Source organism: Silurus aristotelis, assembly GCF_946808225.1.
Source record: "Silurus aristotelis genome assembly, chromosome: 12".
NCBI lineage: Eukaryota > Metazoa > Chordata > Actinopteri > Siluriformes > Siluridae > Silurus > Silurus aristotelis.
This window is the reverse complement of record NC_139585.1, coordinates 18588208-18614069: the sequence shown is the minus strand read 5'-3', so window position 1 is coordinate 18614069 and position 25862 is coordinate 18588208. Positions and strand designations below refer to the sequence as shown.

General features: G+C 39.0%; 2 protein-coding genes across 5 annotated transcripts; one reads left to right on the top strand and one right to left on the bottom strand.

Annotated features, from left to right (window-relative positions):
* Positions 1-782: 782 nt before the first annotated feature.
* On the bottom strand, positions 783-16447 carry ptenb (phosphatase and tensin homolog B). 4 transcript variants are annotated; one of them, XM_083555656.1, is made up of 10 exons: positions 15278-16447; positions 8868-8952; positions 7644-7688; positions 7248-7291; positions 6907-7145; positions 6492-6633; positions 5016-5182; positions 4664-4885; positions 2735-4481; positions 783-2703 (listed from the first exon to the last, which is right to left on the bottom strand). In XM_083555656.1, exons 1-9 carry the CDS (start codon positions 15354-15356, stop codon positions 4296-4298), a joined length of 1209 nt encoding a protein of 402 aa, XP_083411782.1. In that variant the 5' UTR covers positions 15357-16447; the 3' UTR covers positions 783-2703; positions 2735-4295. The 4 variants fall into 4 exon arrangements, with proteins under 4 accessions (XP_083411782.1, XP_083411781.1, XP_083411783.1 ...); XM_083555655.1 differs by having other exon boundaries at positions 2755-4481; XM_083555657.1 differs by having other exon boundaries at positions 2759-4481.
* A 530-nt stretch (positions 16448-16977) lies between these two features.
* On the top strand, positions 16978-25860 carry atad1b (ATPase family AAA domain containing 1b). Its single transcript, XM_083555662.1, has 10 exons — positions 16978-17852; positions 18882-19069; positions 20135-20233; positions 21910-22030; positions 22148-22348; positions 22660-22766; positions 23943-24032; positions 24128-24178; positions 24261-24388; positions 25360-25860. Exons 2-10 carry the CDS (start codon positions 18893-18895, stop codon positions 25478-25480), a joined length of 1095 nt encoding a protein of 364 aa, XP_083411788.1. The 5' UTR covers positions 16978-17852; positions 18882-18892; the 3' UTR covers positions 25481-25860.
* Positions 25861-25862: the final 2 nt, after the last annotated feature.

The window sequence follows — 25862 nt, the reverse complement described above, 5'->3', positions numbered from 1 at the left end:
GGGGGAATGTCCACCGCGAGAGCGTTCCAAACCTCAAGGAAATTTAAACAATAGCCCGTTTCACGTTTCTCGCTTTTCACTCTCAGAACATTCGGCAATCTCGCCGTCGGTGTTTTGTGGAATGTAGTTAAGGTCCGTACTGTGAGCAGTCATTAGATTCCAATGTCGAAGTTTTGTTGGGCTCCATGTTATCTGCAAAGCCTTCCAAAAGCAGCCACACGTCCTGCAGCACAGCAGAAGGTTAGTGAACTCAACACACTGCTCCAAATGGTTTTCTTGGGCCATGACAGAGGAACACATTCATGTTTCCTGCTTAAACTCAGCCTGGATGGCTCCACTAGGTCCGCCGGCGACAGTGTTATTTACAGACAGCAGGGCCTGATAGTAAATCAGAGGTCATTAGCATGAACACATCTGCAGGCCAGCACTTCGAGAACGCTGGAGCTCTGCTCAGGTAGGTTTATAAAGCCATAGCTTGTTGGACTTATGGATGAAAACATCTCGCTAGTGTATTTTTATGAGGGGAATAAAATTGCATCCAAAGAGCAGCTTATTTACAAGAGGCTGTAAATTCTTTACAGTTCTGTCCCAATAGAGTAAATAACGCACAAGAGGAATTTTCAGAGAAGTCAACAGAGTAAAACAGCTTGGGGTTCGGCGTCAAGCAGCTGCGTGCAGCCATGCAACGGAAATTCACCGCCCCGTGTTCTGTACCAAAATTCTCTACCACCATCAGGAAATACTTCCACATCATGCGTAATGGTTTAATAAAGCCGCAAGAGTTGACAAGAATGAGACTTTATTGGATTTATGTGGGGTTTATAACACTAAGATAAAGGGGGGTTTACACATACAATTACAAACAAACAAGTGATTTGTATGAGCATCATAACCTGTACATAACCTATACAATATTTCATACATTGTTGGTTGTGTATTCTCAGTGCATAGCATTACACACAGAGCAACTGTTGCACATCACAAAATTATCTGAACAGGCTGAAATGGAATAAGGCTCTGTTTCTTCAAACGACCGAAAATATACCAAGTTTTTACGTTACGCCTAAATGGAACTGAACCCAGAGGAGGAGAAATGGAGAAGGAGAGAATGAGGATGCAGCAGGGGGCCAAAGCCCCATGGGTCCTCTGCAGTGTGTAAAGCCCAGGTGAGTTAGTGCACAGTACCATCCTCTCAGTCTACATGCATGACACCATGTTCTAAAACTGGGTCTAAAACAAGCACTTTTTTTCTTCTTAATCGAGTAAACGAGGCACTTTGTGGTAACCACAGGCATCATAGCATATTGCACAAATCAGCTAAAAACTAATGAAACTTACACACTGGCACCTTAATATTTTTTTTCTTTTAATCATTAAAGCTGAAACGTAAAATCTTTTTGATGCTGCCTGTGAGCTCCACAGAAGTTTTTTTTGTTTGTTTGTTTTTTTAAAACCCGTGCCACATAAAAGGACGCAGATGGTTGCAGATGTTTGTATTCGATGAGTAACAGTACTAAACCCAAGTTGTTTGATGTGTTGGGGTTAAAATGGGGGGGGGGGGGGTCTGTTATGGGTAAAATAGGGTGGAGGGTATTAGTTTGTACTGAAATCCTAAGGATGCCCTGTAACAGATTCGTCCTAATTAAACAGTATATATTCAGAAAAATATAGACGGGGGTCTTATAAATACTGTCATCAAAGAACCCCCCCCATGATCAGTCAAAAGTACTAAGTGATTGATTTTTTTTATTTGGGGGGGTAACAGATTATACCAAGACTCTTCATTTAACATCCTACAAGTTTCACTGCTTGCATGGCTTTTACAGATTGGGGACTACTGAAGTGTGTGTATGTTGGAAGGAAATACTGTAGACTGCTGACTGAAACCCTGCAAAAAACCTGAAACCGTGCAAAAGTCTAGCACAATATGTTGCTCTGTTATAGTAGCTTTAAATAAGTACTACGTAATCAGTGCTTGGGCAGAATGGTAAAAAGCAAGAGCAGAAAGAAAGCATCGTCAACTTCAAGTAAGGCAAAGAACTTCCCTACCTCCCTACTGCCTTTGGATGAAAACAAACAAAATAAATCAAGCTTAATTTTGGCAGGTTTTCAGTGATAAAATGTAAACAAAACAAAACAAAAAACTGAACCTCTGATTTGTACGGTTGTATTTTTTTTCTTTTTTTTTCCTGGGTTGGCTACTGTACAGCTGCAGTTACAGAAGACCTCGAGAATATCGTTCTGGAACCTCTGGAGCATATTATTTCTAAAAGAAAGCCAGTTGTGCAGCACGTGTGCAGAGTTGGTGAGAAGAGTGAAGCCATGACGTCAACAGCAGCAGGAAGGCAGCTTGCTCACAACCCTCACCCCTCAGTGATGATTCTTGCCCAAGAGACTGATTCTTTTTTCTTTATTTTTTTCTCTTTTTTGTTCTGGCTCACGACTCACTGCGAGACAGATGTTAAAATTTGGCATGCGGAAAAAAAAAGAAAATTATACATATTTAAATACTCATATATAGGGCTTTAATATGTCTGAAGCAAGCAGAAGACATGTATAATCTGTAGCTGCACCTCATTCCAAAAGGAATGAATCCTGTTCAAAAATCGCAGGGGGGGCTTTAAAAATGTAGAGAACCAAACCGGTCAGACAGGAGAAGTCGAACAGTCAGTGCACATACACAAGTTGCACATCTGACAGAAGCTCCCCCCACCACACATACACACACACACACACACACACACACACACACACACACACACACACACACACACACACACACACACACACACACACAGACACACATTCTTGGCTCTGAAATTATTGTTCATTGTAAGTTTGTAGTTTGGCAGTTTGTAAGCACCACTGTTGAATAAGTAAATGATCCAGGTTTCATTAGACCACACAATAAGGCTACAAACAGTCCGAGGAGCCAAGAATCTCGTCTAACCAAAAAAAAAAAAAAAAAAAAAACAGCAACGCTTTTAAAAAATAAAAATAAAAACAGATAGGGAGAAAATGAAACTATGGCATCAAACTCTGGATGAGGTTTCTTCTAGCACTTAGGGGAGCACATGCATACATTCAAATCCCTCTCATACGCAGTGTTCAGCAGGTATTTCTCTACACGGCTAGGCCACGAACACACAAGTTCCTTACCACATGCATGCAATTAAGCACACAAGCTTGAGAGCATTTAGCACGTTGTCTAGCATGTGATTCAACCCACTGTGGCCACGCAGAAACCTCAAGACAAGTTCCGTCTCATATTGATAACTTAGCAACACAGTAAACAGCCTGACTGATTGACAAGAACCCAAAAGAGATCTGCTCTGTGCCAGCTGATTAATTACACATTAGCAGTTTAAATGGGGGGAAAAAAACCCATGTGACATAAAATAATGTCGTTGATGGCTTAACAATTAATACTAATACACCTGGTGAGAGAATTAGGTGGGGGCATCACCTGGTAACTCAACATAAACCGAACCTCAATGCTAGCAGAAACATCGCATACGAAGGAAGAGAAATAAAATTGTATAACATTTATTTACTCAACATGGATACTAATTCAATTAGCATGCAAACCTTTGTCCACTATTGTGTCAACATTATTGCAACACTGGTTTCCCTGCTGTGATAAATTTAACAAAAACATCACACCACTGACAAAATATTGGGGTTATGGTGTGTTTCTGCTGCATTTGTAGTTAACAGACAAAGGGTAGGAGGGAGAGGGAAAGTTAAAACCGCATATAGCCTAATATATTACTATGTTAGTGGCAACGGTGCTAGCAGACTATGAATGCTTGCATTGTACTATTTTCTTTAAGGGGTGGGGTTAGTCTGCGGACAGCACGAAAAGCTTCACAGTACGTAAAACAGAAGGTCCGATGGATGATCGTGCACTAGAAGAGGGCACATGTAGGGGATGGACATGGACTTTAGCACTGGCCTTGTTATGAACAGGAGATGCAGCAGCACACTTCACCCATCCCGCACTCCTAGCTACGGAGGCGTGAACAACTTTGTCAATAAAAGGGGCAAACGGGGGGAAAAAAAAAAAAGCTAATTGGTCAGAAATAGTGTCCCTAAAACGGAGGCATCTTGCATGAAAAATGTCCCACATTGTTTACTTCTGTTTTTTGGAAAGGCAAAAAGAAAAAAAAACAAACAAACAAAAAAAAATAAAATAAGAAGGACTTGCTTTCAGTTCATATTCAAGTTTTCTCCTTTTTACAACTCTGGTTTATGTAAAGATTTTTTTTTTTTGTCTTTCCATAAACAAAATAAGTTCAAACTTTCGTTATCTGTGTGTGTTGATCATCGTCCAGCTGTTCGTTTTCTGGGTCTGAGTCCGTTGTGTCAGAATATCGATAATGGTCCGGTTCATTGTCACTAACGTCCGGGGTTACACACGCTGAAGTGCTGGCCTCTGAGTTGGATGGTTCCTCCACTGTTTTTGTGAAATATAGTTTCACCTGGGAGAAAAATTTGAAATTCTTTTTTATTTGCTTAACTAAAAACACATAATGACAGCAGAAACATCTGGTTCTAATAAATGCTGCTTATTTCATCATTTTTCATCTTGCAGAACAGCTTCCTAAGCCTATCACACTAGCACTAACCACGCTGGCGTGTATTGCGTGTGAGCCGAACTCACCTTGAAGTTTGGGGAAAATAATCTGTTGGCTTTGTCTTTGTTGGCCTTGTCCAGGTCATTCTTTGTTAAAACCAGTATTAGATAATCTTTGTCATTCTCCCCCCTCTCTGTGCACTGGATCCCATCCATGTCCTTCAGTAAACTCCCGTTTTCTACCTTCTCAAAGTTCTCCTCTGGTCCAGGGATGAAGAAAGTGTTCACCCAAAAGTGAAACATCTTGTCCTGTTTAAATACACCACACAGCATTACAAACTTACAAACCTGAAGTTAAATTTAGCAGCAATTAAAAAAATTTTGTGGTCTCTCCGACACGTGACTGCACTTCCTTCGTGCTGATTTAAGAGCTGCGTACCTTTTTCATCATCTTGTTCTGTTTGTGGAAAAATTCCACTTTGATGTCTCCGCACACAGGCAGCGGTTGGGGAAACTCAAAGTGCATGTACTTGTCTTCACGCCTCGTGTGTGCTGGGTTAGACGTGTGGATCTTCACTTTCAGCTGGTACACCACAAACTGTGGATCTGTGAGAGAAACATTTTCAAACTGTTACTCTCCCTACTCCCCTCAGAGCACATTCATCCATCCCAGCCAGAACATTAAAACCACAGAAGAGTGAAATGTATTGATTTATTCATTACAATGAACCTGTCAGGAGTGGGATACATTAGGCAGCATGGAAAACAGTCAGTTTTTAGAGTTGATTTGTTGGAAGCAGAAAATAAGGGCTAGCATAAGGACCAGAGCAAGATCTTTGACAAGGGTCACATTGTTATGGCTAGTAGACTGATTACCTGCAAAACAGAATGTCTTGTGGGGTGTTCCCATTATGCAGCGATTAGTATCTCCCAAAAGTGTCCAGGAAAATATCCAAAAAAGGACAACCAGTAAACCAGCGAAAGGGTCATGGCAGCCCGAGGCTCAATGAGGAGCGTAGGGAGCTAACACTAGCCAGTCTGAGCTAGAAAACACAAAAGATGCGCAACGGGAAGTAGGCACGCCAGAGGATAGAGCATGATGCTCTAGTGAATGTTCTGGGTACTGGCTTGCATTCATGTTGAAGTTACTATGATACTCATCGCTTACCTAAACATTGTTGCAGACCAAGTACTCCCCTTCATGGCAATGGTAAACACGAATGGCAGTAGTCTTTTTTAAATTCATGAAAATTGATTGAACATGACAGAGTTCCAGGTGGTTATCTAGCATCCAAATTTCCCAAAACACAATCTGAACGAACGTCTGTGGGATGTGCTGGACAAATATGGAGGCCCAACCTCCCAAAAGATACCACAGCACAACTTTAGATGTTTTGAAGATTATGCCTTCACAGGTCAGCACTGTGTTGGTAACACAAGGGGGTCCTACATAATATTAGACATGTGGGTTTAAAGTTGTGGCTAATTGGTGTATAGACTTTTTTTCCCCTAATTAATATCTTTATGACTGATGGAGAATGAGCTTCACAGTTCAATTTGTCATACTGTCTCGGTAAATGGTTTAAGGACATAAAGATGTCCAGTTTAAGCCTTCTTTAGTTGTAGCCAAGTGTGTGAGTTGACTTTTTGTGAGGAGTAAAGACAACCTAAGTAGGCACAAGAAGGGAACTGAACTGATCCCCTGCCAATCATATGAAAACTGCATAAAAATGTTAACTTTTGCCTTAAGGGCTGCATCAGTAAAAATGTCACCCAATATGATCATTCAGAGCTTAAAGGAAGTATGGATGTGGGGGTGGGAGGCTATAGTCAGAGCGCAGTAGTGCCTCGACAGGTTAAGTGAGAATTCAAGGACTAAGAGCAGCACATACGCCTGCGGGAACGAAGTACTTACTGCAGGTCCCGCCACTGAACATAGGCACCGTCTCAAACATCATCTTGTGAAAGAGCAGTGCCACCGGTTTGTAGTCGAGCTGGTTCTTCAGAAGGTAGCTGTAGTAGTAGACGTATCGCCTCTGACTGGGTATCGTCACGCCCTGTAAGCAGCAAATTACCAAAATATCTTCCTCTGTTTGCGTCACATTACAGAAAAGAACATTGAATCTCGTCTCGAATTTAGTTGAACTAGACAAGACATTACTTAAACACAACTAAATAATTTTCTTGAGTCTTCCTATAGCATTTAACTATTGTATTTTATAAGAATCATATAGGACAATAAACTTGATTAACCGGCTGATGTCAAAAAATATTCAGAAATTCTTACACTATTCTTTTGCATAAACATGAAAAGATAAGGTTCCAATTACCTTCTTGTCTCTGGTCCTGACCTCCCCATAAAAATCCAGAGCCTCTTTTGCTTTTCTGAACTTGCCTCTGTGTAATAGGTATGCGCAGATCATTACGCCCGTCCGCCCTTTTCCAGCTTTACAATGAATGGCAGCCACATGATTGTCATTTTCACTGAGCCACTTATCCAAGTCTTCACAGAACGGTTTGATGAGCTCCAACTGTGGAGGATTATGATCTTCAAATGGGTATTGTGCAACTGCAGGAGACAAACAAAGGTCAACGACTTGGTACTAAAGCCTAATTATTTTGAGGGGCGGATAGGTTAAAGGAGATGGGCTTTGCATGCTTTGCATCTTACCTCTGCAATTAAATTTGGCAGCATCATAATGTCTCTCTGCACATCTAAAGAAAAAATAAATAAAATAAACAAAGAATGGAATCATGACCTACATTCAACTTACAGAACAAAGAAATAGAAATATGTATATCAGGCAGGTAAACACAAAACCAGTCAATAGATTACTTTGAACTGAATCTCATCATGACCTTTAGATAACTAATTAGGCCAAATAGACAACTCGGGGCACAAGAAACTTTTTTCTTTTTTTTTGAACACCACACATTTAGTTCCAGTTATATCATACGTTATGGCTACAAGGAATACAGACTGATATATTAGCCAGTCTATAAAGCTTTTGGCATAATGTTTAAAAAAGAAAAATGGTGGAAATTCTATGATTTAACATGTACTTACAGGTTATATATCTTGTAATGATTTTTATGCTTTGAATCCAGAAACCTGTGGAGAAAAAGTGATAATTACTTTTCCAGAAACATATGATTGTGAAAGATGCATCTGTCTCTACGCCTCACTACTTGTGTCCAAACCACGGTCTGATGAGTGTGCCACTCTGATAAAATGCACAATTTCACAGTGGACATACGCACTGAAGTTCTCACCAAACTACAAGTGGTCTGTGGCAAATGTTCACTGCAGTATAATTACTCTCTCCCTTACATGGTAAAATAAATAAATAGATAGACCATTATATACCAATCACTTTAATTTTTACTGTCAATTTCTGCCATACGCATCCATCCCCATCTAGATTCATGTAAATACAAATATTGTCTATAGTTTATACTTTATTTATCTACTATATTTTGTATCCTCATATTCTATTCCTTTTTTTCCATGCTTAATCGTTGGACGGTCGTATAAAGCATTTCACTGCATGTATATGTATGTGACAAATACAATTTTAACTGTGTGCATGGATTCCTGTGGTGACCTCAGTATAAAAAATTGGCTTTCATAATTATTTGAAATCATCTCAGATTTCAGATGAACTAGTTTAACGTGCAGATAGTGATGCAGCAATGCAGAATTCCATTGATCAGCAATTAAACGTGCATCATTGCTGCTCTTTTTCTGCCCCAAACATGTTCATTCTACAAATGTCACAGAGTGCATGGTGTTCAGATAAGAGGAAGTGATCAAGGTCATTGAGAGAATGAATTTTAAGCCTAAATGAACATTGTGCTAGGGCTTGGAAATATAATGAAATCACACTGTGTTTAAATCACGTCACAACATACAGTGTTTGCAGATACAGGGATATGAATTTCTAATTGTTACATATAAAAAATGTTGCATTAAATATTTACGACATACAGAATTCCCTTTTTTATTTTCAGTGTTCAATAAAGAACAAGCATTGTTAAAAACATGCATGGGTTTCTAAGCAAATTGCTTATATTAGAAATGTCTGCAAACAATATATTTTACAATATTGTTAAACAACATATTTGAGGCCAGCAGATATGAAGCAGATGATGTCAATATCACGTACATATCTCAAAACCTAAACTTTCTTCCAAAAAGCTTGAAGTCTTTATAACAGGCACTATTGCATGAGAGCAATATCAGGTTTAACATTGTGCGCATCTTTTAAAATCATATAAAAGTGCCACTTACCGTACAACATCGTCTATGTTGTTCCTGTACACCCCCTCGAGTCTCTCAGCAGGAAAGCCCATAGCAATTATGTTGGGATAAATATCTGTTCTGCAGAATTAAGGAAAGCCGGCAAAGACATTTTTGGAGAATTGACAAAGTTGCTGCCAACAAAAACGACCATCGCCACATTCTGGAAAGTAACTGTAAATTTTTTGGGCCTGCTACGGCTTATGAGCAAACTTCATCTCCGTACACCCACGAAAGGGTGAGCCATGGGATACATTACATTACACAAACTTTCAGACACAGAGAAGTGGACACACAAAGGCAGCGATAAGCCAAACCGAATGACTTCTACCTATGCAATGCAGCATTCTACTTTCAGCAAGAAGCCAGAGAATATAACTCCTGGCTAATACACAACAGATGGGTCTCGCTGCAAGAGACTAATGCAGGGACCTCTAACCCAGAAGGCCACACAGGGGCACTAAATAAATCACACTGAGCCTCGGCCCGGCCTAGAATCGCTTTCCTTCCTCACCTTTCTATAACAAGTGCCATGAGGGCTCATCAGTCCTCGCTGCCTGACATTCACACAGAGCAGTGGAGCAGCACGCATGCAGAACTGGAGAAACACTTCTGACGACATGACAAGGCTTGGTTAAAAAGAGAAAAGTGTATACAGAGAGGTGTGAAGAAACTCACCTGTATCATTTTATTTCAAATGAAAATTTAATAGCAATAAAGATTGTTTATATAGATGAGATTTTAAATGCAACAGTTTGTAAGCAAACCTACAGGCCCATATAAAATGGTACGCATTGTGGATCACTAAAATGCCTCATCAGGATTGTGATATTTTTGTTATCACCCATCGCCAAAACCAATCCACTCGGGCACAAAGGAAAACGCATACACGCAACATTCATTTACATCTAGTGAGTCAGAGGGACACACTGAAGAGGAAATGCCTTCTGTAGGTTAAGCCCCTTTTACAGATTCATTGTTAACTTTGCCACTACAATTCCCTCGTCTTTGTTGCACTTTTTCGATCTACAGCAGATGAACATAACCTTCGCAGATTTCACACCTAAAAACAGGATTTTTACCAGCATTTACTTCCCCCGTGCTCTTATAGTTCTAAAGAAATCATTCATAAAATGCCACTGGACAAAATAAGTGCAACTGTCTGTGGACCGCTGATACAAAACTGCAGGTTATGTTTGTGTGAAGTGTGTTTTGTGACAGACGCTCACTGAAAACTATTAAAAGAGCTTTCTGATACCAGAACCGTTTCCCTTCATTATAAAACGCACGATAATGCAAAGACCAAAGAGGAAGCATTTATAGTTTTAATGGCTACTATAAACAAGAAAAAACCATGAGCAAGTGGGGCAAAGCTGATCTGTTTTGTAAACATTCAGACTCGGCATTGCAAAAATGATTAGTGTACAGATAACTGCAGATACACAGCCTGGGAATATTTTCTGCAAAGAACCTTTTGCCAACAAAGACGAGAACTACACAAAACTCTGAGAATTTTCTAAGAAAGACAACAGTGTGCACACAAAATGACTCCTACATTAACAGACTCGCTTCCTACCCACAGTCCAGCTGGCACCCCGTATCCGCGCCATTATTTTGTATATAACGCATGTCATTTATACTAGTCATACATATTTTTTTTTTATCTGAAATTTAATTTAACAACATTATCTACACGCACTGACTATAAGAAGGTTTTTGAAATGAACAGCTTGAGGTGTGTGATTTCCTTCTGTGCAGAAACTCTTCATATGGCATAAAACCAAGCTCAGCAGTACAGACACCGACTAACAGATTAAAAAAAAGAAAATAATAAAAAAAGAAAAGAAAGAAAAAAGATGTAATGTATACCACAATCTAATGAGATAGTACACTATCTGTTGTGTCTTACTGTATTTAAATCAGACTGCCATGATTCCTTTCCTTATACGTTTACATAAAGACAGCCTAAGACGTCAGTATTTCTTGTGAATAAGTACCACTGAGTTGCGATCAGGCCAAAAATGCAAATCATACCCGAACTACATCGTTCCACAAACCGTATAATCCTTTCAGAACTGCATATTTCTGACTTGATGAGCACACAAGGAGATCTGCAATAGGAGCTTTCCCTCTCACACAAACAGTGCTATGCCTTAAACAGACATTTGAGTCATTGTTGTAGTTGGACAGTATGAGGCTGACATGTAAAGCTTTCCAAATAAAAAAAAATTATTAATAAATTGTGTTCTTGGGCCGAATTCTCCAAAACACTCTACTGCATTCAATTTCTACTTGAACTTATACACCAACAGTTTCCCGATACGTCTTTAATCCTCTTCCACCCATCTTGACTAAAGTTGTCCAACAAGTACACAAGCTGTGGAAATTAATCCGATCCTGCCAATACTCTGGCCTTTATTCATCAAAGCTGCACAGATTCAAGCGTACAGAATGACGTCTGAATAAATCTGTGTCTGATTCATGAAACTCGCACGACATCCAAACGAGCAGCAATTTGCGTGTAAATGATGAATCAGCTTCAGCTGCATGGACAAGCTGCTATCCACTAAAACCTTATTTACACGACACGTGCCCTAATTTACTCTCATGCACCTAACTTGCACGAAATCCACCATGGTTTATTCAAGCGTTTCAATAGTGAGCCAGTAAAAGAAAACTGTTCAGCTGCCTTTCAAAGTCTGAAGTAAGAAAGGCAGAGCAGTCAAAAATTCCTATAATGTTTAAAACTGAACCATTTTCAACCTCTCCTGTATGTGAATGATATTTTTTATTACACAGCACAGACACTGTACTGGCAAATCCTATCTAGACTGAGCAAACAAACACATTTCCACACACTGTGCTGGTACAGAAACATGTCCTTCCTCAGTTAAAGTGCTTGTTTTACCAACCCGGCTATAAATAGCCTTCCTAATCAGTCGTTAATCAGCAGGTCAACATCACAATTGTTCAAATTTGAGGTTGCAAATCTGTCCATGTTTAGACTAAACCGTAACTACAGTGGCATTAACTTTTATTCAACGTCCTATTGTCAACTAAATTAACAGAAATTAGAGTCCTTATTCAACTGCATAGTGAAGACTTAATCCAGCGGTTTTTCAACTGGTCTCCATCTATTCTTCTGTAGTGTATATACATACGTTACCCACAAACAAGCACTTCGGCATGTTTTCCTGTTTCCAGTTCATTCAAAGCTCACTTATGACTCATGGGGCACTTGTTGGGGCAGACAATAAATGTTTTGTAAAAATGGTTTCACTAATACTTCAGTCAAAGGATTGTAAAAGTCATCCTTTCACAGAACTCCTTTTGGAAAGCAAAAGCAATTGGCCACTATTTGTTAGCCATGTAGCTGTGTGGATCTGTGCACAGAACCGTAAGAAACCACCGGGAAAGCATTCAATTGTGTATTAGAAGGATTGAAAGCTGTGACTAGATTTTGTACTTGTACATATTTCCTTTTGAAACATGGTCAAAGAAGGAGAAAAAAAAAAAGAGTGATTTTCACAAGATATTCTGCGCCTCACAGATACAAATAAAAATAAATAAATTTGCGCAAACCAGCTAAACAGAGAACTTCTAACTATGACTTTGTCGACCGGTATCCTAAAACAAAGCTTTATGAACCACTATTTCATACCAGAGAGGACTTTAATAATAAGCCTAAAAACCATTTTACCCTTCATTTATTCGCTGCGTCATACACATTTAATAATTTTTATAAAACTATATGCATTCTAACACAGACCTGAGTTTTAGCAGTAAGGTCATGTTTAAGCTGATTTTTAAGCAGGAAGTCTGCGCGCACACACACACACACACACACACACACACACACACACACACACACACACACACACACCAGCTTTTTAACACACGAGAACAATGTGCAAAAAGCTGCACAGCCAAAACTAGATGAATGATTGCATTTTGATGTTAACTAGATGCTATAGAATGATACCTGAAGTATTTTCAAGGGGGTGGGACACGCCATCTAAGAGCATCTGATTAAAAGCAAAAGCAGGCCATTACAGGCTGAGACATGAAAACTTTGTTTTCATGTCAAAATGTCAAGAAATTGTCTCCACAATGGCAAAAGACTTTCTTACATTGTATCCTTTACGAACAATTTCAGTAACAGAAATTACTTTTTGACTGTTTTGCTACAGTGTAAAAAAATGAAATGAAGCTAGAGGAATGGCTTTTTTTCCCTTTACATTTCACATCTCATTTAGTACCTTTAATGCCTGTATTGTTAGTATAATAGTATAATAATTGTATATCGTGGAATCTACATCCTATAGCTGCACACTTTAAACCATTTTTATACAAAAATTATTTTTTAATGTCTGATTTCTCTTGTGCATCTACAGTTTTTGGTTAATACGTGGAAATATCAAGATAAATGTCAATTTTCATGTATGCACTTAATAGAAATGCAGCGTATTGAGCAGTCCTTTAAAACAACTCCATGCACATGTTCACACACAACACCGGCGCAAATTATTGCAATATTTTAAATGACAGTGCACACATTCAATTCATAAAGAAGTTTTTTTTTTTTGTTTTTTTTTTATGGTAACACTATAGGCTTTAGGTTCAGAAACACCATGTGGCCTACTAGAGCCTATAGCTTCAAAAAGCACCATCTGGTGTACTTCTGTGAGAGCAGATAGGTTTACTTATATAAAAGCAACTAATCAGTTCTGGATGGGAATTTGAATCTGTAGCGAGCTCAGGCATCATGTAATCCAGGCCCAAATGAAATAGATGATCGTTTGTGCTCTCAGAAAGCAGAAATCCTGCTAATAAATCAGCCAACTAACTGCAACTTTTAGCCTGGAATGCTGCAAGAAATGCTACACCTAGAATGCAAGGTGAATGAGGTGCCATGACAAATACAGAGTTCATTACCAAAGCAGAAGTACGTGAAACCATACAAAAAGGTCAGCGTGATGTAAAAAGGAATAGTTTGCATGACGAGCCTGAGGTTTCATCAGGGTTCATTTAACAGCCAAAAACCAAACCAATACGGGTCGTCACTCATCTACCGAGAAGTAACAAATGTAACTTGGGCAGCAGCCGCTTGGAAATTTGTGCGTTTCTAATTTAACACAAACTTCAGTCTATGACGATGAGGTAAAGCACACAATTAAATGGGTATGGGTACCAAATCTTCACATTAGCATGGCTGTCCACAAATTGAGTCTCAACACCCCAGCAAATATTCAAACCACTTCTCGCCATCTCTCCCAAACACGAGCACAGGTGACCTTTTAACATCTACCACAAGTGCCAACATCAATGAAAAAGACTGTTGCTTCATTGCAAAGGCAGGATGGTTCAGGCATAAGCTCTATAAACTAGTGACAGGGCGGGCGATCACACATCAGCTGCGAGGTTCAGATTTTTTGATACAAGGATTCGAACCAACAACCACTGCTGCAAGACAATGCACAAGACCAGAAGCCTCTGTTCACCCAAAGACAACCCTTTCGTGTACCAGCCCAGTAAAATAAAACTAACAAGATCATTACACAAATAATCATAAAAGAACATGACGAATCACAGACGCAAAAAAAAAAAAAAACTCAATATCACCTTAACCACAAAGACCTGAAGCGAAAAATATCTCTGACACAAGCAGCTCAATTTGGGAATATGTTTGGTTTAAAGGGGCTCTTATCAGCCATTTTCTGCAAGCAGCTGATGCAATGCTCCTTTGTGTGAAGCCCTGATGGTGAGTGTAATCTTGCGTTATGTAGGCCAGCAGATCCTCTGCGCTGCGCACAGCACCACACCACAGAGCTTTTGTTCCCGATCAAAAACGCCAGCTCGCTTTAAGGAGATCACGGTCACACTCCTGACACCGAAACGTCTACACCGAACATCACATGGAATGACAGCAGAAAAAAGGGGCCAAATTTTAATTGCGAAGCAGAAAAGCATTGACAGGATATTCAGCAGCTCATCCGTGACCTTTCAGGCAGAAACAGAGAAACTGAAGTGTCCAGCATCACCATCATCTCCTCTAACATTGCTTCAGGCAAATTAAAACATATGTAATGTACACATTTCAGAGCCACGGTGTGATGATCCTAATAATGCAAAGGTTTTTCAGGGGGGAACTGAGACGTGGGGACATGATGACACTAAAATCACAGCTTGGTTTGACAGGCTGACATTGTCCCTGGCTGGAGTTTGAGCACAAACGGGTTAATGCTCAGTTAATATCCCTCACTGACGCTCAGCTGAACTGATCAGATCAGGGGTCAAAACCTCAATCGCACAATCACACACACAGATTATTATTATACCACATTACCATCATATACTGTTACTATTATATAAGGAGCAGGTGTGATTATAAAAGAGGATACACGTCAAGTCCAAATCAAACCCATCCTCCTGGTATCTCCTTTTGTTTCGGCTGACCATCTTCTGTATGATAGTAGCCATAGCTGTAAAAGGAGTCTTTAGGGTTTTTAAAGTAATCGAGAGTATCGTGGCCTCCGGGTGAAATGCCGTCGTTAAGGCTTTTTTCCCCTTCTTCTTCCTCGGGCTTTTTTGTCCCCTTTCTCCCTCCCTCTGTCTGTCTCGCAGTCCCTTCGGATGCGCTAGCCTTTCGTCTTTTATTGTTTTTTTTTTGTTTTTTTTTTAGCGTTAGCTTCACCTGCTAGCTAGCGGCCGTGCGCTGGCTGCTGCTGCTCTTCTTTCTGCTGCTCGCTCATACAGAAGGAGGGCCTGGAGCAGGCCCAGCCGCCCAAATCCACACCGACACGGCCGCAAATCCTCCCGCTACGAAGGTACACGCGTCTCCACGTCTCGCAGAGGGATGTTTCCGAAGCACGCCAAGTCTCTGAATGCGCCGCAGTCGCCGTGATTGTGCCCGAAGTGCGGAGAGAAAATCCTCTCCGACGTGTCTGAAGCGGAATATTAGCGGCGGCGGCGGTGGTGTTGGCAGCGGCGGCAGGCACGCAGACAGCAGGCTCCGTGTGGCTCTAACAAGCGGCTAGCTGGCTAGCTAGCGAGCTAGCAGATACGCACATCTTTGAAAAGGAAAATACATAAAAACGCATAAAGAATTCATCCATCCACGTCGTCCTCGGTATTCCAATGCATAAAGAGAAATTTGACAGCCTCCACCATAAGAATTAAAAAAAAAAAAACCCTCCCTGGGTTATATGTGGTTTAAAAAAAAAAAAAAAAAAGGAGCAGAGTGCAGAAGATCCCAACTCGGTCCTCGTTCTCCTCTTCGGTCGCTGCTCCGCCGCTCAGCTCTCCTGCTGCCCAACTTCCATCATGGCTTCCAATAAGAAAAGGGGTCTGGTCAGCCGAAATAGTGCTCCGCCGCACAAAATAGTTCCGAGAGATGTCCCGTTTTCAATACTTATTCTAAAATAAATCACTTCCACTATTAATAAGTATGTACATAACGTTGCTTAGAGTTTAAGTGCAAATGCACAGCGTCCAGTTTATGGATTTTACAGATCGTTTCCCACCTCTGGCGGAAGGATACGAAGCTCGGCACAGGAGAACTCATTTTTGTTCCTGAGTCACATGTGCCTTTCTGAAATGAGGGAAGTGTCCAGTTTTTATTTATATATATATATATATATATATATATATATATATATAAGATTACTGCAAATATCGCCTTTATCGTGTGTAATGACGCCGCGCTTCTCCTAACAGTGTCGCATTGATTTCTTGTGAGACAGTCTGGGGGATAGTTGAGTAAGTCAGTGGTTTGAGGGGCTTGAAGTGAAGAGAAAAATCTCAGTGAGCGCTTCTGCGTTTGGCCCTTCAGCTCGACAATTCTGCAAGAGAGGGCAGGAAATTACTGAAATGCTTACGCAAGCAGAAAAGTGAGTCGGAGCACAAACCGCGATTTAGGGCTCCTGGCTTAAAACAAAGGCGTTATCAATCACTGGGGTAGTTTAGAAAGCTGGTTTTACCCCTGCAATAACTTTTGGGTTGAGTTAGATGTGGGATTTGATGACCTGCACATTGAGAGCAGCTTTCTGATGTTCACTGTGGCCCATAAGGGCGGGACAGAGGGACAATATTTAAGATTTTTTTTTTCTTTTAGCAAATCGTTATTCTTTAGCGCCACCATCCGCCAGATTTCTTAATACCACTTATAATATAAAGATTGAATAGGTAAAAAAAAAAAAAACCTAGCAATAAAGATGCATACTGCTCGTGTTAAATGTCCACCTTATTGTTATTTACTTGTGTCTTACACAAAAAGTACACGCGTTCAATTACTATAATTAATTTATTCTATGATTTCTCTGCCTGGGAGTTGTACCCAAACATGTTTTTCTGTTAATAGTTGTAATTCAGATACAGTAATTCTCCAAAACAGCGCCTGTAATCTGGAGTTAAGGATTTGTGTTTTAAAACGTAAATTCAGTCTGTACAGTTCACCAATATGCTAAAAAAAAAACCGCATGCAATGTCTCTTTGAACGGAGTGTTTCTAATAAAAGGCTTGGTATTATTTTGCCTTTTGTGACTGATCACCATGCCCCGTTATAAAAATGCTTTTTAACAGGCCATGCGGCTCCCCTCAAGCGCATGCGCAGTACAAACCGGACAATGACGTCATAAACATAATCCAGCAGTAGGGCTGAGCGCGTCGCACCGGTAGAGGGAGCCAGTTATTTGCGTCTTTCTCCAATAGAAAGGCCAAGATTCGGTTGGTTTTTTTTGCGCTACCTTGTTTATTCCCACAGATATCGATAAAGCTATAAGAATAAGATTAAGATTTAAGAAAGAAATGGCAAAATAAATCATGTTGTACCTGGTCTTTTTTTGGATTCTCTCTGTTCGGTTTGTATCCTGTTAACCCTTTAGAACTGTAGGGGCGCTGTTTACTTTTTAGTCGGTTCTCACCCGCTTATTACATCCACCGAAGAAGTAAACGCGGAAGCACCAGCGAGTCGTCGAGGTGAGTGTGATATACAGTTTCACCCACTGTAGTAAACCAAAACTGTTTATTTTAAATAAATGTAAATAAATAAATCTACACTTATTCATTCTAATAACTCACAAGCCAGCGTCACACGTAGCATTCACTCCTCCAATATTTAATTCACAAACTATTTGTACTGCGTGCATATTTAGTGAAGACAATAAAAAGGTCAACACTAATCAAGAAGCAGCTGAGCTTTCACTTTTGATCAGACGATAGCGGAGAGTCCGGCTTCACTCAGCTGAACGACTTTATATCACATTTAGCTCAAATTATACATGTTTTTGTTAGAGATTGGTAGAAACAACGCGTTTTGAATAATTGCCGGTCCAGTTGTTAGGCTATATGATCACACAGAGCTCTCCCTCTATATATTTTTCTCCCTATCTTAAATCTCTCTTTCTATTTTTTGCTTTTCCCCATCTCTTTCTGTCTCCCCCTCTTTTTTCTCTCCCCCTCTTTTTTCTCTCCCCCTCTTTTTTCTCTCTCCCTCTTTCATGAATCTCTCTCATTTTCTCTCTTTCTTTCTCTCCCTCTTTCTTTCTCTCTTTGTCTTTCTCTCTTTGTCTTTCTCTCTATTTCCCCCCCCCCATATCATTTAGTTGAAACTATACATCTATTTTGTATTTTTTTTGTAAGACATTACCATAGATAAGTTCTTAGTCCACAGTAGATTGGTAAACATTTTTTAAGTTTATAACTGATCATAACATATCAGCATATAAGAAAACGAAAATATGGCAAGTTCTTTTACACTTGTAATGATTATTTTGTCAATCAGTGCGAAGTATTGTATGAACATTGTGTTTCCACTGAGCACAAATACAAAACATTTTTAATTTTAGTTGCACTGAACGATGGGAAAAAATGGCAATAAGGAATTAACCAAACACTCCATACACTACCATTTGTATTCAAAAATAAATTTTGGGGTCACTCATGCTTGTAAATAAAGGTCACAGAACACACCTGTATTTTCCTGACATTTAAAAAATTCCTCGCCAGGCTCTTATGTGATGATGGTGTTGAAGGAAATTCCAGCGGACAATATCACCCGTCCTTTGGGTCGTAATGAGGTCATCGGTTTACTCTTCCGCCTTACAATATTTGGTGCCGTCACCTACTTTACCATAAAGTGGATGGTAGATGCAATTGATCCAACAAGAAAACAAAAAGTTGAAGCACAGAAGCAGGTAAATTAATTTTATTTTTATATTTTTATATTTTCCCCTGCCAGGTTTCTGCAAAAATAATTTTAGAGGATTTACTTTCACCTGTAACAACAGGTAAAAGTAGTTCAGTGTGATGATATTACTATGTGCATATTAGGGCTGTAGTGATTATTTGATATAATTACATAATTGATTAAAGTCCATTACTTTATATGAAAAAAAATCCATGTTAGAATAGAGTAATTCAATTTCACCTAAAGCAGAAGTTGAGTGTCTGCTATGAAATTTGTCTGAATTAAATGGTAGTATAAAAAGATGTAGTAGGGTGGGCGGCATTGTCCTCTCGATTGAAAGGTCACAAGTACAAATCCCAGTACCACCAAGCAGCCACTGCTGGGCTCTTGAGCAAGGCCCATAATCCTCAACTGCTCAGTTGAAAGTTGCTCTGGATAAGCGCATCTGCCAAATGCCATAAATGCAAATGTAGTTAAATGAGCCTTAAAAAATCAACGTATTTTTTTTTTGTTCTAGCCAGAGCTACTGTCAGAATGCAAATGAGATGTGTAATTTTTTAATTCATAATTTATTCAACCAGTGATACAAATGAGTTATGATGTTAGACCACATTGGCCTTTTTGTTTGGTAGAATGTAATACAGTAGTGGGACCTGTTGGTGGCAGCACTGTCCAAACACTCAAAACTAAGCTAAAGATTTTATTTGCAGCTGTAAAGTCTCTGTACTTACATTACAAGCAGCTGAGCAAAGGTGATTTCTTTAAATGTACTAAAGGATGTGCATTATTTTTTGTTGTGTGTTTTTTCATCTGCCATCAGTTTAGTCTTCTTTCAATTCCCACCTACCAGACGGCTTACATTAGTTTGACATTAAAGAAAATATAAGCAGAATAAATGGTCATTTTCATCTATATTTGTCAGCTGTTACAATCTTTTTTCTTTAATTATAATGTAACTGTTATAATCATTATTCTGATTGCTATATATAAATAATACACAAATGTAGATTAAAAATTATTGGTGAAATTATTTTAATTTGATATGTTAAATATTCCATATGCTTCTTTTCAGGCAGAGAAACTCATGAAGCAGATTGGAGTACAGAATGTCAAGCTGTCAGAGTATGAGATGAGCATTGCAGCCCATCTAGTGGACCCGTTAAGTATGCAAGTAAGGATGCTGTTTATTTACAGAGTCAATATAAAGTATCTTACAAAAGTGTGTGATATATATATGTATATATGTGTGTGTATATATAGTGTGTATATATAGTGTGTATATATAGTGTGTATATATAGTATATCAAAGGAACAACACTAGAAATGAAGCTTGGATATATTTTAGAGTAGCGTAGAGTAGTGTGCAGCGTGTATAGCAGTATATATTTTCTGTCCTCTGAAACTAAACATACAGCAATTATTGTCAAAAAACTGGCAACAAAAGTGAGCACACCCTAAGTAATAACAGCTGTATGTCGTGTAACCATGCAAAGCCACACGTCCTATTCATGACGTTCATGTTTTTGTCTGCTTGACAGCGCCATACAAATTTGTGTATTTTGTATTAGAGCAGTTAAAATTTGGTTCTTTGAGTACAATTCTCTCATACTGACTACTGGATGTTCAACATGGCACCTCATTGCAAAGGACTCTTTGAAGATTTGATAATTAAAACTATAAGAAGTTCGGTAAAATTCTGAAACTTAGTTACCGTACTGTGGCCATACAAAGGTTTTTCAAGAACGGGTTCCACTCAGAACAGACCTCACAAGTGTCGATCAAAGGAGTTAAGTCCTCGTCCCGTGCGGCAGGTGCAGAAGCTATCTTTTGAAAACAAACACATGAGCGCTGCCAGCATTGCATTGATGTTATAGAAGCGAAAGGTTTTCGGACAATACGCTGCACACTGTAACAAGTCTGTTTGTATGGCCGTCGTCTCAGATGCACTGTGACATTCTGAAGCAGAACATAATGCCCTCTCTTCAGAAACTGGGCCGAACGGCAGTTTTTCAGCATAATAACGACCCCAAAGACACCGCCAGATGACAACTGCCTTGCTGAAGGTGATGAAGTGGCCAAGTGTGTCTCCAGACCTGAACTCTGTTGAGCACCTGTGGGACATCCTCAAGCGAAAGGTAGTCAAGCACCGTGTGTCTTAACATCCAGCAGCTCCGTGATCTCATTATGTAGGAGTAAAAGGGGACCAGCAACAGCTTGTGCAGCACTGGTGAATTCCATGCCCAGCAGGATTAAGGCAGTGCAAGATAACAATGGTGCTCACACAGAATATTGACATTTTGGACACAGTTTTGACATGTTCACTTAGGGTGTACTCGCTGTTGTTGCCAGTTATTTTGACAGTAATGGGCGCATGTTGAGGAAATCTGTACCGCTATACAAGCTGCACGCTGACTACTATGAAGTATATCCAAGTTTCATTTCTATACAATTTTCACTTACAAACATAATATAATAAAATGGTTATTGAAATGTGAGGGGTGTACTTACTTTTTTGAGATTCTGTAATAAACATGACTTGTTTCTGAAACAAATTTCAATGTAAAGTGTAATGCAAGCAGTTACATAGCTAATCTGCATATAAAATTAAAGTTGTATAACCTTGTATCAATAGCTTGTATCTGATTGGATAACTACAGTAACACTGCACTGGTGTAGCGGTCTTATCAGATATAGTCCTTTATTCATCATAGCATCATTTCCAGATTTATGGCAATGATAAATTTTTAATTATTTATTAATTGTGATTAGATTACATAATCATTGTGACAGACCAACTTTAATTAGTTTATCACAAGAAAATTATGTAAAATCTTGGTGTGTTCTCAGATCACATGGAGTGATATTGCTGGCCTTGATGAGGTTATAACCGAGTTAAAGGACTCAGTCATTCTTCCCATTCAGAAAAGGCATCTGTTTGAAAAGTCAAAGCTGCTTCAGCCTCCCAAAGGTGAGGACGTGGATGAAATAGTTTGATTTGTGATGGTGCATAATTTCAGTACAATGTTGCGTAGCATCCAGAGACCATGTTGAAGACACTGTGCTCAGATAATTCTGTTGTTATCAGGTGTGTTACTCTATGGACCTCCAGGCTGTGGAAAAACCCTGATAGCCAAAGCAACAGCCAAAGAGGCCGGTTTCCGTTTCATCAATCTGCAGCCCTCCACTCTGACTGATAAATGGTATGGTGAGTCCCAAAAACTGGCCGCAGCTGTCTTCTCCCTGGCCATCAAGCTTCAGCCCTCTATCATCTTCATTGATGAAATTGGTGAGCATATATCTTAAAAGAAATACATAATTTATGAGTTCCTAAATCTAGAATCTTCAGTTTAAATCTTGTTTCTCAAAATCTAGGCAATATTTCACCTGCAGTTTACTGATTGTGTGTTGCTTAGATCAAAATCTAATTATACATATCACACTTGGGCAAGGATGTTTGAAAACATAACGCCATTGTCAATAGACTGCCTGAACTTTGCAGCTCATGGAAAAACTGGACTTTAAAAGTGACTAGCATGTACAAATGAGTATAATATATGCTAAACCAGACAATAAATCTGATTTACTTTTGTCCTGTAGACTCCTTTTTAAGAAGCCGCTCCAGCTCGGACCATGAGGCTACTGCCATGATGAAGGCTCAGTTCATGAGCTTATGGGACGGACTTGACACAGACTACCAGTGCCAGGTACAGTGCACATATCTGTTCATTTTCTTGGGTAATTAATGAAACAAACTCTGTAGGCCCAGATTTGGGAAGTTTCTGAATTTAATGGTAAACAAGGATGCTTAATGTGATTTGGTATCAGACCATCTCGGACATGTTATGAGTACGAGTTGGGTTGATTGTGGTTTATTGCAATAAACTCTATTTTGCTCTCCTCGTCTACGTTTCTTGACGTTTTTGAGAAGATTGCTTTGCAGCATTGATTTTGGAAGTCCCAGCTGATGTCGGGAACTTTCGGCTTATGAAATAATTTCCGACAGTTTTAAAGCAAACGGCAAATTGACCACAATATGTTATAATTAAGATTGTTTACCAGTGTTGGGCAATAACGCGTTACTAGTAACGTTAGTAACTTTTTTTTTTTTTGGGCTGAAGTGTAGTCTACAGTCTAACCTGTTTACAGCAGCGTCGCATTGTAGGATTGGTGGATGAACCACTGTAAACACGAAGAACACACACTGTGGGCGTGTCTCCGTTTATTCAGGTCTGTGCGGCAGTAATGACGAGTCGAGGCGAGAGCAAAAAGAGTTTCTCAAAGTGGAAATATGCTCGTTATTTCACTTTAGTTGAGCATGAAGACAAAAATTTTAGTCAAATGTAAGCTGTGTCTTTCTGGTTCGAAGCCTATATCTACTGCGATAGCAACAACTCCAATCTGTCGAAGCTCCTCCAGAAACTCCATGCCTCGACGAAGCTAGAAGCTAACCCGGTGTTCTGTTCTACATTGTGGATAGTTTTCATACTTAAGCTGTGAAAGGAACATTTTAAGAGCTCAACACAACAGCTTTTATGATGCAGAAGCCACTTTAGTTTTTGATTCTGAATATATTATTCAGCTTGTTTTGTTATTTATTTCCGGATTCCTTGTGATGTATTCAGTTTGTGCTGGTCTGACTTCAATAAAATAGTGTTTAAAAAGTACTTTGTGTTTGTCAGTTTTGTGTTTGTATAGATCATAACGCATAAAAGGGCATTGATGGGAACATTAAAGAACGTTCTTTAAAAAAGTAACTAAATAGTTATTACTAAAAGGTGTAAGTAATTAACAAAGTAATTGAGTTAATTTTTGTATGAAGTAACTGTAACTAGCTACTATTTCTTAGTAACTAGCACAACACTGTTGTTTACTTTGTTCAGGTTATAATTATGGGTGCCACTAACCGCCCTCAGGATCTGGACTCTGCTATACTTCGCAGAATGCCTACTAGGTTCCACATAAATCAACCCGTAAGTGTCTGGATGTTTCCAGTATGAACAGGTTTTGGTTTGATTGTATTACTGAAACAGTGATGTATTCATTAGTTGTTTCTTCTATTATGCAGGATATCAAGCAGAGGGAATCGATACTGAAGCTCATCCTGGGGAATGAGAATGTATGTGTTAAATTAATAGACTGAGCATGGATCTGGCTGGTATGCTGAAAATATATGCACTAACCATTTTCCAATTCTAAAGATTGGGGTTGGCGTAGACCTGGGAGAAATAGCAAGAGAGACAGACGGTTTTTCAGGAAGTGACCTCAAAGAGATGTGTCGAGATGCAGCTCTGCTCTGTGTACGGGACTGTTTGCGTAGTTTGAACAGGTAAGCCATGAAACATGTACAATGTGTTTGCGTGTTTTTGGATATAGGTGGCTGATGTAAAGAATGTTTTTGGTTATAGTATTAAAAGAAATGAATGGTCTTTATCTATACAAATTTGATATATTGTGTATGTATATATTGCACAATGTGGATATACCAGAATAAATGTTTATTAGGATTAGTGCAGTAAAAGAAATCTGGCTTGTTGATTTGATTAGAAATTTATATTTAATTTATAAAAAAAAAAAAAAGCAAATTACATGATGGTTGACAAAAAGAACAACAAAACATAAGTGCCATAAAAAATGCTTACAGGTGAAGCTGACCTTAATGAAGGTCATGCTAACACAAGAAAAGTTATAATGAAGGCAGTTGTTATGAATAAATGATAATAGCTGTGCTTTGCATGAATAGAATGCTCTGTGAGTCAGTGCTGTACTCTGTAAGTCTCTAAGACACTATTGTCTTTTTTTTTCATTTATACTACTAGCTAGTAGCTGCCATCCCCCAACATAGCAGATGAGTGTTTGGATAAATCATGTACTGTTGGGAGACAATAAAAATGAGGTTTTCTTCAGTTATTGGGAGGTAATTTCCAGGATCGTCCATTTATATGAGGTTTAAAAACTATTTATTCTCAACATTTTTGTTCCACCCTTTGGCCACTTAATATGGATCTTTTTTAATTGTTTAATTTTTTTCACCTATATGCCAGAGTTATGTTTTATCATGAAAAACCTGCTTTTTTTATCTCATAGGAAAACAATCGAGTTGTGCCGCAGCACTATCTTTGTTCGATCTAGGAATTCCTTTAACTTGTGTGCTTTTGTGCATGTGTGTCTGCACTTTTTCACGAGACCCAGTATTTTGTAATGTTATGCTGAACAATGCAGAAAGCAGACCTGTATTTTTGCTGCACAAATGTATTTATGCCCTATTCAAGCCTGAGTTCCAAATCTGTTTCTGTATAGTTCGGAGGAAGAATACATCAGACCCATCCAGCAGACTGACCTGCAAAAAGCCATCAAAAAGATGAAAAAGTCGAAAAATGCAGGAACACTGAGTATGCTACTGGACACAGCTCTGGACTGATTCTGATGCTACTGGCCAGGGTAATTTATTTCAGCCGTAGATTATAATACATTTTGTAAGTTAAACATGTTTATCATAGAATATGGTTTGCAAAGGAAGGTGCTCTAGAAATAAGGATCTAGGATATTTTACCCCTCTTTTTGCAATATGATTTTTTTTTATGTTTTTGTCACATCATAATACATGCCTTCCACATGTACAATTTGCATGGGATATTAGGAGAATATTTATAAAATTGTACAGAAGCAGGAAACATGTATATAAAGCACTTAGGCTACAACAAAGTTATAGGAATTCCTTGGATTTTTACTTCCTGGTACAGTTAATAAGAAGTTAATAAATGCTGTGTGTGTGTGTGTGTGTGTGTGTGTGTATATGTATA

What these genes read in the sequence shown, in the direction of transcription:
- ptenb (XM_083555656.1), bottom strand. Translation starts at nt 15,356, where the DNA reads ATGGCTACTATCATACAGAAGATGGTCAGCCGAAACAAAAGGAGATAC. An exon ending in CATTACAAGATATATAACCT is followed by an intron (nt 7,292 to 7,643) that starts GTAAGTACATGT and finishes TTTTTTCTTTAG; the next exon opens with ATGTGCAGAGAGACATTATG. An exon ending in GTTCAGTGGCGGGACCTGCA is followed by an intron (nt 5,183 to 6,491) that starts GTAAGTACTTCG and finishes TTTCTCTCACAG; the next exon opens with ATCCACAGTTTGTGGTGTAC.
- atad1b (XM_083555662.1), top strand. Translation starts at nt 18,893, where the DNA reads ATGATGGTGTTGAAGGAAATTCCAGCGGACAATATCACCCGTCCTTTG. An exon ending in AAGTTGAAGCACAGAAGCAG is followed by an intron (nt 19,070 to 20,134) that starts GTAAATTAATTT and finishes GCTTCTTTTCAG; the next exon opens with GCAGAGAAACTCATGAAGCA. An exon ending in CATCTTCATTGATGAAATTG is followed by an intron (nt 22,349 to 22,659) that starts GTGAGCATATAT and finishes TTTGTCCTGTAG; the next exon opens with ACTCCTTTTTAAGAAGCCGC.